Below are 20,097 nucleotides of genomic sequence, written 5' to 3' on the forward strand. Positions count from 1 at the left end.
AATCTAGCACTCCTCAAAAAATAATAACTGCATACAAATTTAAATACAAACACCAAATGTTAAAATATATAATTTGTGGACAAAATAATATTTTCATTAAAAGATATCTGTCTATCAAAAATAATTATGCAAGCGCGGATAAAAATTCAATTAGTTTGAATAAATTCAAATTACACTGTTAGCATTTTGTTACGTGCATATCAAGCTATCCAAAGGCAAGACATGATCATGATTAAAGAAAGTAGATTTTATTGACCAAACTATTTTATCCCTTTATACACATGGGTACGCATACGTAATATAAGTATCTTTAACCACAAGAGACTTTAAATATGAAGTTTTTCTAATACTCCTTGTCATCATCAATCGTGTCTCATCACATAGTTGAGGTTTTCTGATAGGAAGAATCAGAAACTGGCTTTCTGATCTTTGCAGGTTCCTTCAACAAATCAAATGAAGAGAACGAGTGTGGCGGGAGAACAACGGTAAGATCCTCCTCAGCCATCTCTAGCAAGCTTTCTTGTGGCACAACCTGCAAAGATCAAATTAGATTAAAGGCAGTAATAGAGGAAAAAACACTCAAAGCTGTGCTCGTTTCTTGACTTACCTTCTCTGGCTGTGTGAAGGAGTTTTCATCCATCACATTTGTAGATGTAAGTACTGTCCTCGTTGATCCTGAAACTTTCATCACGTTCGGATCCAATCCAGTAACCAACACCTTCAGGTTCACTGAGCTATCTCCAAAGTTTACAGCCTGCAAATGAATTTGGAAGTTAGACAACTCAGACTCTAAACGTTCTGCACTAGACATACCTTTATGCGTATGTAATCTTGGCTACTGTTTTTCCACGAGATTGCAGAAGCTACAATAGAAGAAGAGTTTCCCTTCAGTTCTGAACTGAGAAGAGTTGATCCGCTTGACTCCGCAAAGAACCGTTGCACCCAATAGCTAGGAGTTCCATATAGATGAGATGAATTGAAGACTATTGCATCAGGGTTCCACCTGAAAACCAAATCAAGAACTCAAGATTGTTGTTGTTATTGCCTTAGCCTCATGAGTAAAACTATAACAACGGAACGAGAGTTACCGTCTATCGTTTGTGTTCACAAAGAGCGGTGCATAGCTTGCCATTTCCACAATGTCACTGCAACAAAGAAAGCATCAAGATGTTTTGCTCATAGCTAGGCTGCTGTTTGTACCCGAACCTAAGTTGCCGAACCGAAATTTTGGTTGGTTCGGTAATGAATTCTGTTTGTTCAGCTGGTTTATAAAAAACTTCGTTTTCGGTTCAGTAATTGGTTAGTTCGGTTTTCTAAAAAAAATGTTAACCAAATTTCAAACCGAATTAACCAAAATTTCGAACTGAAACAACTGAACTAACTCAAATTACCCAAATTTAACCGAAATATAATTGAAACCAAAAACTTCGGTTAGTTTTGATAAGAAAACAAACTACCCGAATACCAAACTTTTTTTTGGTTCAGTTCGGCGAGATTTTGGTCGAACCGAACTACCCGAATTCCAAACTATCCGAACCCGCAAGCCTACTCATAGCCTTAGAAGATGAGGGAAAGTTGAAGAATACCTGTTTTTTTCAAGACCAATGAGAAATGCAGCTTCAGCAAGAGCAGCGAGAAGGCTTCCTGTACCAGCATCTTTGCCAGTCACAGCATATTCACTGACAAAAGCCTGCAAACAAACTTACACAGAGTGAGCAAGAAAACGCTGAAAAAAGCTTCATATAATCTATTCACCACAAACCTTTGGACCCTTGCGTGAAGTTCCGTCAAACTGATGATACATTGAAAACAAACTGCTAGCAGAAGTGTATATCTGTGACAAAAAGGAAAACACTTTCATTCAGACAGAAACACACACACAAAAGGAAACAGTTCAAAGTTATGTTTTTTTTACATGAAAATCATAGTAATCAGCAGGATGGTCAAGAGGACTAGATGATCCATCACAGTTTGAGATGATTTTGATATCTGGATAAGCCTTTTTGACAGCATCATAGAACACAATATAGTTCCCTGTAATGTTGTAATCTTACTTTAGTACCAAAGAACTCTATCAAATGTAATCATAGAGAAGATGTAAAGAAACCTCTGTAGTAAGTCTTTCCACAATCCTCATTCCCAATAGCAACATACTTCAGTTCAAAAGGCTCTTGGCGTCCCATTGCAGCTCGAACCGATCCCCATGTGGAATTAGCATCTCCCCTAGCAAACTCAATACCATCAAGTGCTTCCTGAACAAAGGGCATGATACTGGCAGTTTCAACTTCATCATTATGACTTATCCCTGCATAAAGGTTGAAACACTTGTAAAGAACAACGTCAACAATGGATTTGGAATACAAAAGAGTGTTAGAAGAATACCGTTGTTAAACACCCATATTGGGGCTGCTCCAATGTCTTCTGCCAACTGCCAGAATGTTCATTTAACATTTATTAGAGCTTAGAGAATCAATATAGATGTAAAACTGCATGTTTCAGAAGTCTCACTTGAAAGAACTCGAAGTGGCCAAGGCCGTCATCAGTCCAATACTTCCAAACATCACCAAAATGTCCAGGTCTCTCTTCCCAAGGCCCAATAGTTTCTTTCCAGCGGAATGCATTACTTAACCATTCACCCTCCACAAAACAACCACCTAACTCCACAATGATCCAGAGTAAGAGTGAATGAATAAACTATAGATGCATACGCAACAAAATGTTACTAGTGTTAAACATTAACCTGGGAAACGGATGAAACGAGGTTTTATATCAGCCATCATTTGGTAAAGATCATTTCTAAAGCCATGTCCCTGCAATAAACCAAGAGAGATTGTAAGTATCTATTAACAATCTTGTAATAAATACTTAAAATCTATTACCTTGTAAGTATCAACCGGCATGGCAGAGACTTGGTCAATCCATAATGACCCTTTCTTGGTTGTTGTTAACTGCAGCCTTGCACCATGATCACTCCCTTTCGCCTCCAGAACAACCTCCTTTTTAATCCATTTTGAAACATCAGAAGCAGACGCTCTACATTGAAACAAACGGAAGCTGAAACAACCAACAACAACAACATAAACGTATTCATGCATGCAAGCGTTTCTCACGTGATCTTCTCAGAAGCAAGAGTCAACGATCCATTGAAGCTTGTCAACGACACAGAGAGATCAATATCACCACTCGAACGCACATAAAACGCCACCTTGTACTTCTTTCCTTCTTCAATATTCTAAGAGAAGATAGAAAAAAAGAAGTGAACAACTTATAACTCATACTCTTGACACAATAGAGAGAGAGAGAGAGACTCACCATGCCCCAGTAACCAGGGTTATAAACTCCAACACCTCCTGAAGGACAACCATTGCCATCACAGATCACATCCATTCTCAAAGCGATTTTATTCCGTTCAAAGGGTGATGAACGGTCCGTAGCTACATATACTGATGACTGATCACCAACAATAGACCAAGGCCAAATGTTAGACGGTGTGTTCTGCCCACCAGCTTCAAACCCTGTAAACCAAAAAGTTTTCACTTAAAAGAAAATAACCGGAGCTTAAAGCATCTCCAACCCATTGATATTTTTGCATATATAATAACATTTAGAAGCAAATTCACTCCAACCCGTAACTATTTCTTCCTCCAAAACAAATATTCCTATTTATTCCTCTAAGAATATTTTCTACTCTATATTTTGAACAATGCTATTATAGATAAATACATTGAGACGAACTCCATCTCTATTATAGAGATTCTCTATTTTAGAGGAAAGCATAGCGAAATATATTGGAGATGGTCTTAACTAAGTTTTCATGGCTTCTCATGATTAGTTAGCTAAAGATTCTAACCTCTGTTGCTAACAAGTTCAGCCCATAAACCACCAGCACCAGCATGGTTTATCTCCTGCAAAATGATTTGAACCATATTAGCATTTAAAAAAAAACCTCAAAAGTCCAAACCATAACTTGATGTGTTATATGTTAGCAAACCTCGAAGAAAATTCCGAAGAGAGTATCAGGAATGAGTCGTCCAGCTCCATTAGAAGCGTTTACTTGCAGAGTCACGGATGGTTGTGTATCTTGTTCTTCTTGCGCAGCAACAACAGCATGAAGGCTTTGATAGACACAGAAAGAGCCGAGGAGGAAAGAAAGTATGCAAACACTTCTGAGAAGCTTCCAAGACTCAGAATCCATTATTCACCACCACATGCAAAATGAAACCAAGTGTAGCTAGCTTCCTATAAGAGAAAGGTTGGATTCTTATTCAGCTGAGGATAAAGAAGAAAAAAGCCTCAAAATAAGGTAACAGCAACAAGTAGAAAAGATTCTCTGTTTTGCTTATACTTATCAGTTTATCTTCAACACAAGAAAGATAGCAACATTAGGATAATATTATATTTTATGATCACTAATCTTTTTCTTTGTCCTCATTGGAACTAGTGCTAGAAATTGGGATCAAGCATGAGATTAAGATAATATTAAAGCCAATTTATAATGCCACATTAGCTAATCACAAAACAAGGAGAAAGTTTGATTTAAAAAAAAAAAACTTTTATTTGAAATGATTTGATTAGAGCTGAAAGATTCAAGGGATCAAATTGGCTTGGGAAACTAAAAAAGAAACTCGATTCACTCGATTTGGGAGGTAAAGTTGAGTTCTTTATGGAATTTTCATTAGAAAACATCAAATCTTATTGGTCAGAAAGACAGAGCTTTTGTCCGGTGGATAAGTAGAAACAACGGCATAAACAGTGAATAAACCAGCAATTGGGATCAATAAGAAACAGAAACAAAACCTGGCAATGAAGAAAAAAGGATCGAGCGAGCCAGACAATGGTGGAGGATCAGACAGAAGAGAGGAGTGGAAGTAATAAAGAATGTCTGTCTTTTTGTGGTTGGTGTCGAGATATTTTGCTTAAGAGTGAGAATCAAAATATTAAGGAAAACTTGCTTTCACGTTTGATTGAATTGCTTGTTTTCGTGGAAGAAGGTAGAAGTTGATTAGAAGCGACTACTACTGAATCCTCTATTTCACTCACCTGCTCATCTCTTTTTTTTTGTTTTTTACTTGTTTTTTGTTTTTGTTTTTGGATAATGATGAATTTTCCCAATGGCTTCCACATTGACATTTTTCTTCAGTGGTGTTTACAGTACGATTAGACACATTCATGTCAATTAACAAAAGAAAAAAAGTAACCATTTTGTTTAAATGATACGAGTTGTAATTTGTAATTTGAAGTGCTACATTGTCAATATATATGTGCATCATTGGAACCAACCTAGTTCTGCACAGGTTTGCTTGCTGTCTCATCTTTGGGATCTTTGAGTGGATTTAACTAGAGAATATGCATGAAAAAGGAAGCTACCTAGTACTTACATTAAGAGTTTCAGCATTAGCATCTCAGCTTCTGTTCTCTACTTAATGGCTGATTTAACCAGAGAATATGCATGAAAAAGGAAATTATTTACGGTATTCTTATATCTCGTTTGTGAAACTAAATTCATGTTCAAACTAATTCAATTGTACTTTTGATGATAAAACCGAGATTTTTGTATTTTTTGTTATCTTGCTTTGATAGATTAGTAAAGAATTTAGTTTATTCAGAAACTTTTCAGCTTTGATTTTTCAGTTCAATTATCTAATGAAATGATTAACAAGTTTTGATGGACTCCACGCACCAAAGTTAGCGATCTATCACGGCCCATTCTGATCTATAATAAATGGGCCGATCTAAAGAAGTTTAAACTAACTTTACTTTAAATTTAAGTATTAAGATTTTGTAAAATATCTAAAAGACAATCTAGGATATTATGGAACATTGTAGAATACTTAAGAGTGAAATTGCTAGAGAATAAGTATAGAAATGAGATGTAGAGAATTTTAGAGAGTTAATCTCTATTGTTAATCTAGTTCGATCTAGGTGGAACTCGTATAAAAGAAGTGATGCCCTTATTTGAAATTTCCAAGGAAAGTTTCATCTTTTAGAAAATAATGAGAAAAGACGATCTTAATTGGTTTGCAGGATGGGAAGAAGAGCTCATGCCCTTGTCTCAATCTCAATCTCTTATCTTTGAAACACTAAATTGTTGTCAAGGATTGCTTGCAGAAGGATGTCTGCAGGATAAATAAAGAGTAAGCAATGGATATGATGGATAATCAAATGGACAAACAAACAATTTTATACAGAAATTTCCAGTTTTGATTTTTCAGTTTAACTATTTAATAAAAAATAGCAAATGATCAATCAAGATTGGATTTCACGCGCCAAAGTTAACGGATCTGTCACGGTCCATTCCGGTCGAGAACAAATGGGCCAATCCAAAAGAGGTTTAGGCTTACTTTATTTAAATTTTTCTTAAGTTTTTGTAAAATATCTAAGAATAACCTAAAACGTTATGGAGAATTGTAGAATACTTAACGTTAAAGTTGCTAAAAAATCTATACTATACTAAAAGGGGGATATAAGCCATGGAGAGGGTGTCCACATAGGATAGAAAAATCAACCAATCAGAAAACCCGAAATTGCCATGTCATCTCATTTATTTTTCGTAAAAAATAGAAAAACAATGCGAATGTGAGAATCGAACCCGGGTTAGTATGATATATATATAGGACAGTTACCACTAAGCCATTGAAACTTTCTTGGACACATATACAAGAACCACTAAGTATATAATCACAAACTCTTTTGTACATTTACAATAATATGAATTCAACTTTCAAGACTCCGATACTTCGTTTTGTAAAAAAAAAATAAGTAAGTGACTAAGCTAATATATTCTTAGAAAGTGTGAGAACGTTGACAAATATGAAAAAGCATAGATTTTTGTTTTCGTGACAAAGTTAAGAATTTTGTAAAAGTAAGTTTAACATATAAATTTTCGTGACATATGAAAAAGCATAGATTTTTGTAAAATTTTGACAAAACAACTCATAACATACTTCTCTAATGTCTTAATAAAATATTATATAAGGGTGCAATAATTAAATATATTAATTCAATAAATTTTGTAATTTATAGACAAAACAATAACACAACAAATTTTGAAACATTTGTTTAATCTATCGATTTTTTTTTCATGAGAATCCAACTAAACAAGATAAAAATAATAATTAGATTTACAAATATTTAATTACCATTTTATTCAATTTTGAATAATTTCAAATTGTCATAATGTATCTTTTTGAAGTTACAAATATGAAAAAGCATAGATTTTTGTACAATTTGACAAAACAACTCAAAACATATTTTTCTAATGTCTTAATAAAATATTATTTAAGGATGCAATAATTAAATATATTAATTCAATAAATTTTATAATTTATAGACAAAACAATACCACAACAAATTTTGAAACATTTGCTTAACCAATCGATTTTTTTTCATGAGAATCCAACTAAACAATTAGATTTACAAATATTTAATTACCATTTTATTCAATTTTGATTCATTTTAAATTGTAATAATGTATCTTATTGAGAGGTGTTATTGGTTTATATATTTTGATTGATTTAGAAATCCATATACTATTTATAAATCCAAGTAAAATATGCAAATCCGGAGGTTTTTCCTCGGATTTGAGCCTTTGTATTTTTAACTAAAAAATCTAAACAAATCCATTCAAATCCATTATAAAATCAAATACATTAGTAAATCCGTACGATTGAATAACACTTGATTTAATATAGAATTTATGAATCATAAAACCAATAACACATGATTTTAATACAGATTTGAAAATCACAGAACCAATAACACTAGATTTAATTTGGATTTTTAAATCCATTAAAATACAACAACCAATAACCCCTACTGAAGTTACAAAAAAATAATGTTCTTTCTTTATTACACTAGCATTATATATAGATTCTATATACACAAAATAAATATAATATAACAACATAAGCTTGCTTTCCCCGATTCATATGAAAATTTTTTAAGTTATCTACCAAAGCAAATTAATTAAATCAATGAAATTGTTAAAATACAACAAATTAATATATAATTTTATTTTAAATTAAATTATTTAAAAAGTGTATTTTCGTTAAAACAAAATAATAAATAAGTAAAACTGATTTGATGGTAATTTTTATGATATATATATATATATATCAATTCTGTGAAAGAAATAAAGCTTAGTATGGAAAAAAATCTTAAATACAAAAACCTCTAAAAATTAACAAAAAAACTAATAAATTAAACTATGATATCAATTAAAAGCTTCTTAGACCATATTAATAAAATATTTAAGCGATAATTAGACAAATTTGATTTTTTTTTCCAGCAAAAAGTTTATTACTAATTAGCATCAGTTATTTCAAGATGTTTAAGAAAAGGTGGACAAAAAAAATAGGATGGACATTAATGATATATGAACTATGAATAGTACTTTGTGAAGCAGACTTAGATAACATATCTGCACATCCATTTTCAGTCTTTTTTTATGCCTAAATTCAATTTCTTCAGAGTAGTTATTCCACAAATAGATCGTATGAGATATTGTTTTGATATGTAGATTTGTTTTTTCAATGTTAGGAAGATTGATAACTGTAAAAATGTCTCCTTCGTATATGATATGTCTATAACCGAGTCTCCAACATGAGACAAGTTTGTTTAAAAAGTAAATAATTTTATTTTTCTTATATTATATAATCAATACATATTATTTACTGATAATAAAAATATAGTTATTCATCTATTACAAATATCTATGCAAATATGTGAATCAAGTACAACAATTAAACAACATAATGATTTCCACAAAGAAAATTTAAAAAGTATATTTATGTTATGTAGTCATATTTTATAATTTTTAAATAATGTAATACAATATTATACATTATTTTTTTAGAATTTATAAATACATATATCAGTTAGACAAATTAAGCGATAATTAGACAAATTTGATTTTTATTTTGTGAGCAAAAAGTTTATTATTAATTAGCATTACATATTTCAAGATGTTTAAGAAATGATGGACAAAAAAATAGGATGGACATAAATGATATATGAACTATAAATAGTTTTTTGTAAAGCTGACTTAGATAACACATATGCACATCCATTTTCAGTCATTTTTGATGCATAAATTCAATTTCTTCAGAGCATTTATTTCACAAAGAGATCGTATGAGATATTATTTTGATATTCAGATTTGTTTCTTGATTGTTAAGAAGATTGATAGATGTAAAAATGTTTCATTCGAATATGATATGTCTATAACCGAGTCCCCAACATGAGACAAGTTTGTTAAAAAGTAAATAATTCCATTTTTTTATATTATATAATAAATATATATTATTCACTGATAATAAAAATATAGTTATTCATCTATCACAAATATCTATGCAAATATGTGAATTAAGTACAACAATCAAACAACATAATGATTTCCACAAAAGAAAATATAAAAAATATATTTTTGTTATGTAGTCTTATTTTCTATTCTTTAAATAATATAATACAATATTATACATTATTTTTTAGAATTGAGAAATACATATAATATCTTATCCGCGCGTAGCGCGGTTAAAAAATCTAGTAAGTTTAAAAGAAGATGTATAGACTTCTAGAAAGTTATATCTTAATCGTTGATTCAGTTCGATTTACATCGTCCATTGAAGAGGTGGAACTTGTATATAAAAAGGTGATACTCTCATTTGTAAGATATCAAGCAAAGTTTTTAAACTTGACAAAACAAAATGTCAACAAGCTTGGATGGACCTCATGCGCCAAAGTTAATGGGTCCGTCACGGCCCATTCTGGCCGATAACAAATGGGTCATCCCCAAAAAGTTTAAGTCTACTTTAATTCAAATTTTTTGAAGTGTTAACTTTTTGTTAAATATCTAAGTATAATTTAGAATATTATGGAAAGTTATAGAATACTTAATTGCTTAGAGAGTAAGTTTAGAAAAAGATGTAGAGACTTTTTAAAATTTTGTTAAATATATAAAAAAATCTAGAATATTATAAAAAGTTATAGAATACTTAATAGTGAAATTGCTTAGAGAGTAAGTTTAGAAAAAAAGGTTTAGAGACTTCTAGAAAGTTATATCTCAACCGTTGATTCGGTTCGATCTACATCGTCAGTTGAGTAGGTGGAACTTGTATATATAAAGGGGTGATGCCCTCACTTGTAAAATATTAAACAAGTCATAAAGAAAATATTTAATCCTTTAATCTTTTTTCTTCCGGGTTAATGATGAGAGAAGACGATTCTAATTGGTTCGCAGGATGGAAAGAAGAGCTTCCATCTCCGAACAGGCTCATGCCCTTGTCTCAATCTCAACCGATGCCGTCGCAGCTCCAGCTCCCGTCTCCACAAGCCAATTCCTCAGCAGATCGTGGCTCCGGAGACGAACCAGCACGGACTCTTAGACGACCACGAAAGATCTGGACACCGCAGCTACACCAACGCTTCCTCGACGCGATCGAGCATCTCGGGATCAACGATGCAACTCCCAAAACGATTACGGAGTTCATGAACGTCGAGGGGTTAACAAGATGGAGCGTCGCGAGCCATTTGCAAATACACAGGTTACAACTCGAGGGAAATGAACGTCATCGCAAGCTATTGGCAAGCTTTCCGGTGTGTAAAAGAAAGTTTTAGCCCAAGCCCAAGCCCATTACTATCAAGGCTTTAAGTAAGATCATGTATTTAGGGTATTATTCTCTCATATTGTTTTATACATTCAGTTATCATATGTTCATGAGATGTAACCTTTGGCTGGCATAGTTGCAACTCTGAAAGTTTTTCCTTTGTTGTTCTCTCTCTCTCCATAGATTCCCTCTTATGAATTACAAGATATGAGGCTGTTGCAGTTTTGTTTGATGTTTTAATTTAATAAAAACCATAAAATAATAAATCATTTTATTATAGTATTATGATTGTTTTTTGCATATGTTGTTCGAGATTTATTTTATAACTAAAACTTGTTTTCACACATAAGTTTAAGTTAATATTTGTATTTTCTAACCATGGTGCATAGATGAGTTGTTATACACTTTATACAAAGGATTAAAAAAAATACATAAACATTTAAACTGAAAACAATCCGAAATAAGAAATGAAAAGTAAAAAAAAATGAAAATTAAAAACACCAATCGAATCACTGACAACATTATACATATTCTTATGTACTAATTTAATGTTTAGTTAAATAAGGCTTTTAAATTTTATTATGCTATGATTTTCTAAAATGGAAAATATTCTATTTTATAAATGTCCTATTTATTTACAATTAAAAATTAAAAATAATATTAAACACTCTTTTACAATTTTGTTTAAGATTTTAGAAAAATTAAATTACTCTCAAATAACCTATTACATTTATCTTCTCTTTAGAATTTCAGAAAAAATACATTGCTATCAAATAATTATTTTTAGTTATTAACAAATATTTTTAAAATTGCTATTTTTACAATTCATATAATACTTGCTTTACACTTTTGTTAAATAAATAATTTTTACTATCATGCTCATCATCAAACACTCTTTTAAAAATAATATCATATAAATTTTTACAATTCTCTTTTCGTTAGGACTAAAAAATATTATACAAATTTATTTTGTTTAGGATTTTTTTTTTATAAGAAAGGAAAACATCTATCAAATTTTCTTTTACAGTTTTGTATGATTTTAGAAAATAAAAATAATATTACATAATATTTTACAATTATATTTTGTCTAGGATTTAAAAAATAGAATTTATATCAAATAACTATTTCCAGTTAATATTAAATATTTTAAAAGTTGCAATTTTCAAAATTTTTTTTTTTTTTAATATCATTAATATTGTTACAATTTTTCTTGTTAATTGAATAATTGTTACTATCATGTTTATCATTAAATTATTGAAGTAAAAATGCTATTAAATAAAATTTTACAATTTTCTCTCGTCACACTTTAAACAAAAAATTCTTAATTGGTTAAGATTAGAAAATAATTTTCTTTTAGAAATCTCTTTTATTTAAGATTTTAGGAAAAAAAGAAGTTATTTTTACATAATGAAAGTTTTTATGACACATTCACAATCTAATGATCACTATGTTTATTTTGAAGTTAATTTTGGTTTATATTTTTAACACAAAATTATTAAAAAGTAAAGTCAGTATTATAAGAAAAATAAGATTACTTCTACTTTTATTATTTTATTTAGAATTTTAAAAAGGAAATTAATTATTTTATTTCTTTTAGATTTTTATACAGCTATTTTATTTTAATAGAAAAATTCTGTTTAATTATTTATACATTTTTTAGTATATAACTACCATGTTTCATATCATGTTAATTAGCAATTTTGAAGAACCAAGCGCAATATAATCTTTTATAATTATATCTTCATTAAAAGTTTAGAAAAGAATAATTATATTAAATAAATTGTTTTCAAACCTATTTTTTAGGATTTTGAAAAAGGAAAATTTCTAAAAAAATTACTACTAATGTTTCTTTTTAAATCGTTTTTACTATTAAATAATTTTTAAAAGTAGTTGTTTCAAAATTCGTTTTTATCATCTTATTATATATATTTTTAATCATTATATATTTAAACACATATCACAATATTAGAAGGAAAATTATTATCAACTAATCTTTTGCAATAATCTTTTGATTAGGATTTAAAAAAAAAAAATTTACTATCAAATAATATATAATAAGATTTTTAATAAAATTTATTTTTGTTAATATCTTAGTATATATATTTTAAATTTTGAGATAAATTAACACATGTCACAATCTTAAATATATAATTGATATGTGTCGCGATCATGTTAATTAGCAACTTTGAAGAACCAAACTTAGATTTTTATACAGCTATTTTATTTTAATAGAAAAATTCTGTTTAATTATTTATACATTTTTAGTATATAACTACCATGTTTCATATCATGTTAATTAGCAATTTTGAAGAACCAAGCGCAATATAATCTTTTATAATTATATCTTCATTAAAAGTTTAGAAAAGAATAATTATATTAAATAAATTTTTTTCAAACCTATTTTTTAGGATTTTGAAAAAGGAAAATTTCTAAAAAAATTACTACTAATGTTTCTTTTTAAATCGTTTTTACTATTAAATAATTTTTAAAAGTAGTTGTTTCAAAATTCGTTTTTATCATCTTATTATATATATTTTTAATCATTATATATTTAAACACATGTCACAATATTAGAAGGAAAATTATTATCAACTAATCTTTTGCAATAATCTTTTGATTAGGATTTAAAAAAAAAAAGAAAATTACTATCAAATAATATATAATAAGATTTTTAATAAAATTTATTTTTGTTAATATCTTAGTATATATATTTTAAATTTTGAGATAAATTAACACATGTCACAATCTTAAATATATAATTGATATGTGTCGCGATCATGTTAATTAGCAACTTTGAAGAACCAAACTTTATATAATAAGATAGTGTAATGTTAATTGATATTGCTATGTGTCAATCATGTTAATATCTTAGTATATATATTTTAAATTATGAGATAAATTAACACATGTCACAATCTTAAATATATAATTGCTATGTGTCGCGATCATGTTAATTAGCAACTTTGAAGAACCAAGCTTTATATAATAAGATAGTGTAATGTTAATTGATATTGGTTGAGCAGATTAAATATCCTAAAAATTATAAAAGAGATTCCGGTAAAGATTTTGTTGGTCATCTTAACGTCGGTGATGTCATCGAGTCCATTCAAGTTGTCTCCGGTTTAGAGAATCCCGTTGTTAACCCGAGCTACAAAATTGCCAGATAGTTCTATCTTTATAGTTTCCTTATGGCTTTCTACATAACAAGACACTATTTAATATTTATCTCTCTCAGAAATTTATAAAAGTGTACCGATGCATTGTTATTATGATGAACAATTGTAACTTAATTGTCTACAAAGTACAAATTCTCTTGAGATAATCAGGGGGGCAAGGTTGCGAGCATCCGAAAACACATTCAGGAAGCTAAAACCATTGTCCGAAGCTGTAAACAAAACACCATCAACAGCCAAGTCATAAACAATCAAAAGCCAGTCCCGAAGCTTTCATATGTTGAGATTTGGAGGGAGGTAGAACTGAAATCAACTTTCTTTAGACCCAACACCGTGACATGGTCATAAAGGTTAAATCCAAGGCTGAGCTTATCAAGACTCGCTCCATAAAGAAGGAGAAAAATACTGTCATTAGAAATTTCAAAGTGTTTTTAATTGATAACTGACACGGAAAGCTGCTCACTACTTGCTTCTGTTATGATGTATTCTAATTTTGGATTTACAGCTTGATGATGATTTAGATCATTCATTTACCCTGCATATTAGGTGTGGTTTGGTTCAAAAAATGATAGTAGCCGTACAACTCTTAGTCCTAAAAACAATTGCATTTAAGTTAATTTCAAAAATTCTAAACATAAATAATTTAAAACCCCTCTATAATTACAAAATACACTATAACTATAGAATTAAAATAAACTTTGATTAATTTATAACAGCCACATGAAGACAACTCTTAATTGCAAATTATGGTTTAAGACACATGAAGATAATCTATTTTCAACTTCATCAACAACATTTAACAATCAAATTTTAATTAATACATCACTGATCCATGTATAAGGCTATTGTGGCAAATGCAGCCATGATCCAAGTTTCCCTGAATGCATATGAACCGCTGAAGTTCTCCAAACATAGAAGGCTTCCTATTGGAGAGATAGGAAGTAAAACAATTAATGTTATTTTCTGCAAAATATGCAAGTGTCTTTTGTTAATGATCTTTTTTTTTATGTTGCACTGAGATGTCTAAGCAGCAGCTTAGCCCTTTTTATATGAATGATCTGGATGTTATTTTGTTATTTGCTATCAAATGAGCATATGATTGATGTGCAAACAATTTTGGAAGACCAGTGGAACTATCAGATGTATGACTTGGAGCTAAACTTGTACATTTATACATAAGTCTCTCTTCAAGCTCCACACCAAGATGTAGAAATTGTGCTTAACTGTCTAATCAAGTAATGATGAATGTTTAAATATCTTATCTTATCCGAGACATTTTAATATCTTTTCTAGTCTATAGATCAAACATTGGATCACATTTTTTCTTTCTTTCGATTTCCCATACTAATTAATTTTTGTCAAACCTACTATATGTCATTAACTTCATTAGAAGCTCACCATATTCTCTGTCTATTTATTTGAACTCTGTTTTTTCCATGCTCAAATCACCTTTTGTAAAAACATATTTCATTGGAGCTTGCGATCTCATGCTAGTCGAGGATTGAGAAGACACTTGCTTGCCCTGTTTCCCATGGACAATAGGGATTGAGACTTCATAAATTTGTGCTCTTGGCTTAGAGCTTGCTCAAAGGTAAGTGTCAAATCTTTGCCATGAAGGTCATCGTAATCCATAATATCATCATCTGTCATCAAGACTTTCTCACAGTCCACAAATGACTGCCTATTTTCTCCCGTCATGACTATGTCTTCAAAATTGTCTGGAAACATGTCTTCCCAAGTTGGTGGGACAACTTCATCAGTAAACAAGTTGTCTTCTCCTTTCGGAATTACAGGAGGTTCTACCACATCATTTGTTTCACCATGCGGTGGAATAGGAAGTCCAAACCAATCCTCAATGGTCGGACGTGGAAGAGAAGAGCCACCAACAATGCTCACTTCATCAGTAATCTCTCATTCCTCAATCAAATTGATTTAGTTATGTTTTCTACTTTTGATTTGATAATAAAACCAATATTTGTGCATTTTGTTATCTTGATTTGACAAATTAGTATATATTTTAGTTTATTCATAAACTTTCCAGTTTTGATTTTTCAATGGAGATAAAAAAGAAGTCCAAACCAATCCTCAATGGTCGGACGTGGAGGAGCAGAGTCGCCAACAATGTCCACTTCATCAGTAATCTCTCATTCCTCCATCAAATTAATATAGTTATGTTTTTACTTTTGATTTAATGATAAAATCGATATTTGTGCATTTTGTTATCTTGATTTGACAGGTTAGTATAGATTTTAGTTTATTCATAGACTTTCCATCTTTGATTTTTCAATGGAGATAAAACAAAAGTCCAAACCAATCCTCAATGGTCGGACGTGGGGGAGCAGACCACCAACAATGCTCATTTCATCAGTAATCTATCCTTTCTCCATCAAACCAATTTAGTTACGTTTTCTACTTTTGATTTGATGATAAATCCAAGATTTGTGCATTTTGTTATCTTGATTTGACAGACTAATATAGATTTTAGTTTATTCATAAACTTTCCAGCTTTGTTTTTCAAATAAACGAAATGATCAACAAGCTTGGATAGACTCAACGCGTAAAATTTAGCAATGGACCGACCAAAGAGGTTTAAACCAACTTTACTTAAACTAGGTGTTCCGTCTGCGCATGCGGGCATAAACATTCTATAGCTACTTATTAATACATGTATAATTAATTTAAAAGCTATAAAATAAATTACTATTTATGTTTTCATTGGAAGATTCTTACCTATTACAAATGATTTTTGAATTATTCAGAAAATTTCCAGCCATGATTTTCTCAAATAAACAAAATGATCAACAAGCTTGTATATATTCCACCTGTCAAAGTAACGGTGGGCCGACCAAAGAGATTTAAACCAATTTTACTTAAATTAGGTGTTCCGTCTGCGGATACGGACATGAACATTTTATAATCATTTATTAATACATGTATTATTCATTAAAAACTATTAAAAAATTACTAATTATGCTTTTATTTGAAAACTTTTAAGTATTATAAATTTTTATCTTTTTTATTAAAAGATATGTTGGAATTATTCAGAAGTTTGATTTTTTCAAATAAACGGAATGATCAACAACAAGCTTCGATATACTCCACATGTCAAAGTTAGCGTAGTGCCGGCCAAAGAGGTTTTAAACCAATCTTACTTACAAAAAAATTAAATGTTAAAGTTTTTGTAAAGTATATTTAAGAGTAATCTATAATGGTATGGAGATTTGTAGAATACTTAATAGTGAAGTTAAGGAGTAAGTTTAAAAAGGAGGTGTAAAGAAGTCTAGAGAATTATATCTCAACTGTTGATTCGGTTCGATCTACACCGTCCGTTGACCAGGTGGAACTTGTATATAAAGGAGTGATGCCCTCATTTGTAAGATATCAAGCAAGTCATATAAAGGAGTGATACTATCAGGTTCTCAGTCTATTTCCATCTTCTTTTGTCTCCCTCTTCAAGCCAAAAGAAGAGCGTAAAAATATTATTGAAGCTTTGATCTTCTTACTCATTTTCTCGGTTAGATTTAATATTCAGTGGAAAGTTTCATTCTTTCGTTTCATTTTCAGGGATAATGAGAGAATATGATTCCAATTGGTTCGCAGGATGGGAGAAAGAGCTTCCGTCACAGCTCCAGCTCCCGTCTTCACAAGCCAATTCACGAGTCGTCTGGTCGCAGCAGCTACACGAACGCTTCCTGGACGCGGTGGAGCACCTCGGGATCAACCATGCAGTTCCCAAAAGGATTATGGAGTTCATGGACGTCGATGGGTTAACCAGAGTGGAAGTCGCGAGCCATTTGCAAAAATACAGGCTTTATCTCCAGAAGATGCACGAAGATGATCTGATGCATGCAGGCGTAGGATCTATTAGTTGATTGTGATTTAAGTCTTTTCTATCTTTGTATAAATAGTGAGCTCTTGTCTTTGTAAGAGTCTCATTTTCATTGAATTATTAATAAATAAGCTTTTGCATTCTTAAACTCTACTGTAACTTGCACACTCAAGGCTGCAAAAATGGATCGATATTGGTTAGAATATGTATACATGACAATGTTCTTTTGTTTCCCATTTTCTGTATGTAAAAAATGACATGAGCAACCCACTAAAAGCAAAGGAGACATTGGGAGGTATAAAGCTATTGCTTTCTTCAAAGAGAAAACTTGCTGGACTCACTGTTCTTTGTTTCTCACTAAACACAGAAGAATCTTTACACGAAAAAAAAATATCACCTAAGAACCTATTTCCAATTTCTTTTTAACTTTTTGGTTCACCAGGTGTAAACTCTACCATCAGAGATTGATTAGGTAGGGTTCATTCTACGTTCGATGAAGGTAAATATAATTAAGAAAAAGAGATTCAAAAGATAGAGTAGATGTCTTGTTATACAAGAAGGAAGCAGCCAGTGTTCTGAACATAACAAAGAGCTCCTAAATGCTAATAAAATATCTATAGATTCTGTTTTCTTAATACAGACACATTGAAAGTACTCAAAAACACTAAACTGTCGTCAGGGATTGCTTGCAGAAGGATGCCTGCAGGGTAAAGAAAAGAGTAAAGAATGGCTATCAGGAATAATCAAATGGACAAAACAACAAGAGTTTGGTATGAGCAAACCTGAAGTCTGGACGGTTCAACGACTGCACATAGTTCATAGAAGGCAAGTTTGGCCACGGTGTGTAACCACCCGGGTTGTTAATAAACGGAACCATAGCCGGATGCCCGTAGCTTAGATTGGCTTGATGACCTCTAGGCATCTGCAAGAAGCCTCCATCGTGAAACGGCATATGCATTGGCATCGGACTGAAGCTTTGACCAGACGGCATGACCCTAACGTACCTACAAAACATCACCACATGAATTCTTGAATGTGAGCCCGTTCAAGAAGAGATGGCAAAGCGTTTTACCTGTAGGCAGGATCCGCTACATATCTGTCATAGCTCCTGTCATAATCCGGATCATACCGATCTTTCTCTCTATCTCTGATGATAGCTACTCTAGAAGTCCGAGAACCACCAGCATCAACAGAGCTATTACTAACCGCCACGTCATTCTCATTTCGGTTTACACCTTCAAGAGGAGGAGAATCTTCAGAGTCGGAACTACTAGGACTGTTAAAGATCCGAGCACGGGCCTTATCATACTCTTCTTTCCTCTCCTCAACACTTCTCAGAAGATTCTGCTGCACTCCAGACCCGCTGCCTCCGCTCCCGGATCCTCTCTTGGGTCTAGCCTTGATCGCAATCTTGAAGCCCTCCGGTCTACCGTTCTCAGGCTGCTTAACGGGGATTTCTGATAAGCAGACGTGAGGAAACCTGCTCTCGGATGTCTTAGTCACCAAGATTCTGTTGTCGGATCCGTCTAGAGAACCGTTACCGTTCTCCAAAGACATAGTCGTTAGTCCGTAATGCTGAGCGACTCGGTGTGCGGCGAGACGGAGGTAAGACGTTGGAAAGGGTTGGAACTCGAACTGAAGCTGGTCAGGGTTTTGGAATAACTTTTGAATGTCGAGCTCCATACGCAGAACTGAAACACGTAACGACAAAAAGATTAAACCTTTATCATCACCCATCAACCACATTTAAAGAATCTTTCCAGATATAGAAAAAGTGTTGACATTTGAGGACCAAAGGGTAATGCAAAACAGAGTGATTAGTCGAGTTTCGATGTTCATGACGCCAATTGAAAACAACAAGCAATCATAGTCGTGGATCTAAGTCAAACCCTAATCACCAAAACATTGAATCGAGGAAAGGATCGAGCTTTAGAGAAACCCATGATTCTCCAATTCTATCAAAGACCAAAATCATATCAATAAGTGAAATTGAATCGTGGGTTTGGGAGAGAATTGACTAACTGGTGAGACGGTGACGAGGGTTCTGGAGAGCTTCGACCAGGAAAGGATCCACCATAGCTTCCTTCTCGGTCATAGCGGCGGCCATAGATTAGCTTCTCTCTGTCCTCTGTTTTGAAGTCTCTTTCGCCGGAGATTAGAAGAGAAAGCACATCATGGAGACAAAAAGGAGATTATTGTTTCTGATGAGCATTCTGGGAGAGAGGCGAAACGATGAGGATCAAGGAAGATGAAAAGACCTTCTCGACCTTTATCTCTCTCTCGCAATCAAGTGGGGAGAATAATAAGAAAGTTGCTGTCTTTGAGTTTTTTTTTTTTTAATATTTCTTTTATAGGTCTGTTTTATTTATTTTTGTGGATTAAATTGTTGGACTTTTGGAAAATGGAATATGTTTTTTTTTTCTGATGATTAAAATTGAATTTTTTTTTTAAGAAGTGGGTTTTGCAAAGTTGATTTGGTGGAATCATAAAA

General features: G+C 31.7%; 2 protein-coding genes and 2 long non-coding RNA genes across 5 annotated transcripts; 2 read left to right on the forward strand and 2 right to left on the reverse strand.

The window, feature by feature from the left end:
• Window positions 1-229: 229 nt before the first annotated feature.
• LOC106353029 (alpha-L-arabinofuranosidase 1-like) lies at window positions 230-5,054 on the reverse strand. Of its 2 annotated transcripts, XM_013792704.3 has the most exons (17): window positions 4,798-5,054; window positions 3,992-4,239; window positions 3,851-3,905; window positions 3,313-3,515; window positions 3,111-3,232; window positions 2,880-3,033; window positions 2,741-2,810; window positions 2,509-2,654; window positions 2,383-2,428; window positions 2,108-2,305; window positions 1,916-2,034; window positions 1,763-1,834; window positions 1,587-1,690; window positions 1,089-1,145; window positions 814-1,003; window positions 608-754; window positions 230-532 (listed from the first exon to the last, which is right to left on the reverse strand). In XM_013792704.3, the coding sequence occupies exons 2-17, from the start codon at window positions 4,193-4,195 to the stop codon at window positions 377-379; spliced, it is 2,043 nt and encodes a 680-aa protein (XP_013648158.2). In that variant the 5' UTR covers window positions 4,196-4,239; window positions 4,798-5,054; the 3' UTR covers window positions 230-376. The 2 variants fall into 2 exon arrangements, with proteins under 2 accessions (XP_013648158.2, XP_048632329.1); XM_048776372.1 differs by lacking the exon at window positions 4,798-5,054 and having other exon boundaries at window positions 3,992-4,258.
• Window positions 5,055-15,106: 10,052 nt separating this feature from the next.
• LOC125606994 lies at window positions 15,107-17,566 on the forward strand. The gene is made up of 2 exons (XR_007338236.1): window positions 15,107-17,192; window positions 17,342-17,566. It is a non-coding gene; the product is annotated as an uncharacterized LOC125606994 (long non-coding RNA).
• A 115-nt stretch (window positions 17,567-17,681) lies between these two features.
• On the forward strand, window positions 17,682-18,138 carry LOC106353031. Its single transcript, XR_001271784.3, has 2 exons — window positions 17,682-17,901; window positions 18,049-18,138. It is a non-coding gene; the product is annotated as an uncharacterized LOC106353031 (long non-coding RNA).
• Window positions 18,096-19,912, reverse strand: LOC106353030. The gene is made up of 4 exons (XM_013792705.3): window positions 19,629-19,912; window positions 18,679-19,297; window positions 18,389-18,610; window positions 18,096-18,306 (listed from the first exon to the last, which is right to left on the reverse strand). The coding sequence occupies exons 1-4, from the start codon at window positions 19,711-19,713 to the stop codon at window positions 18,282-18,284; spliced, it is 951 nt and encodes a 316-aa protein (XP_013648159.2). The 5' UTR covers window positions 19,714-19,912; the 3' UTR covers window positions 18,096-18,281.
• Between the last annotated feature and the right edge of the window lie 185 nt (window positions 19,913-20,097).

The sequence above is a fragment of the Brassica napus genome, chromosome A3 (genome assembly GCF_020379485.1).
Source record: "Brassica napus cultivar Da-Ae chromosome A3, Da-Ae, whole genome shotgun sequence".
Classification (NCBI taxonomy): domain Eukaryota; kingdom Viridiplantae; phylum Streptophyta; class Magnoliopsida; order Brassicales; family Brassicaceae; genus Brassica; species Brassica napus.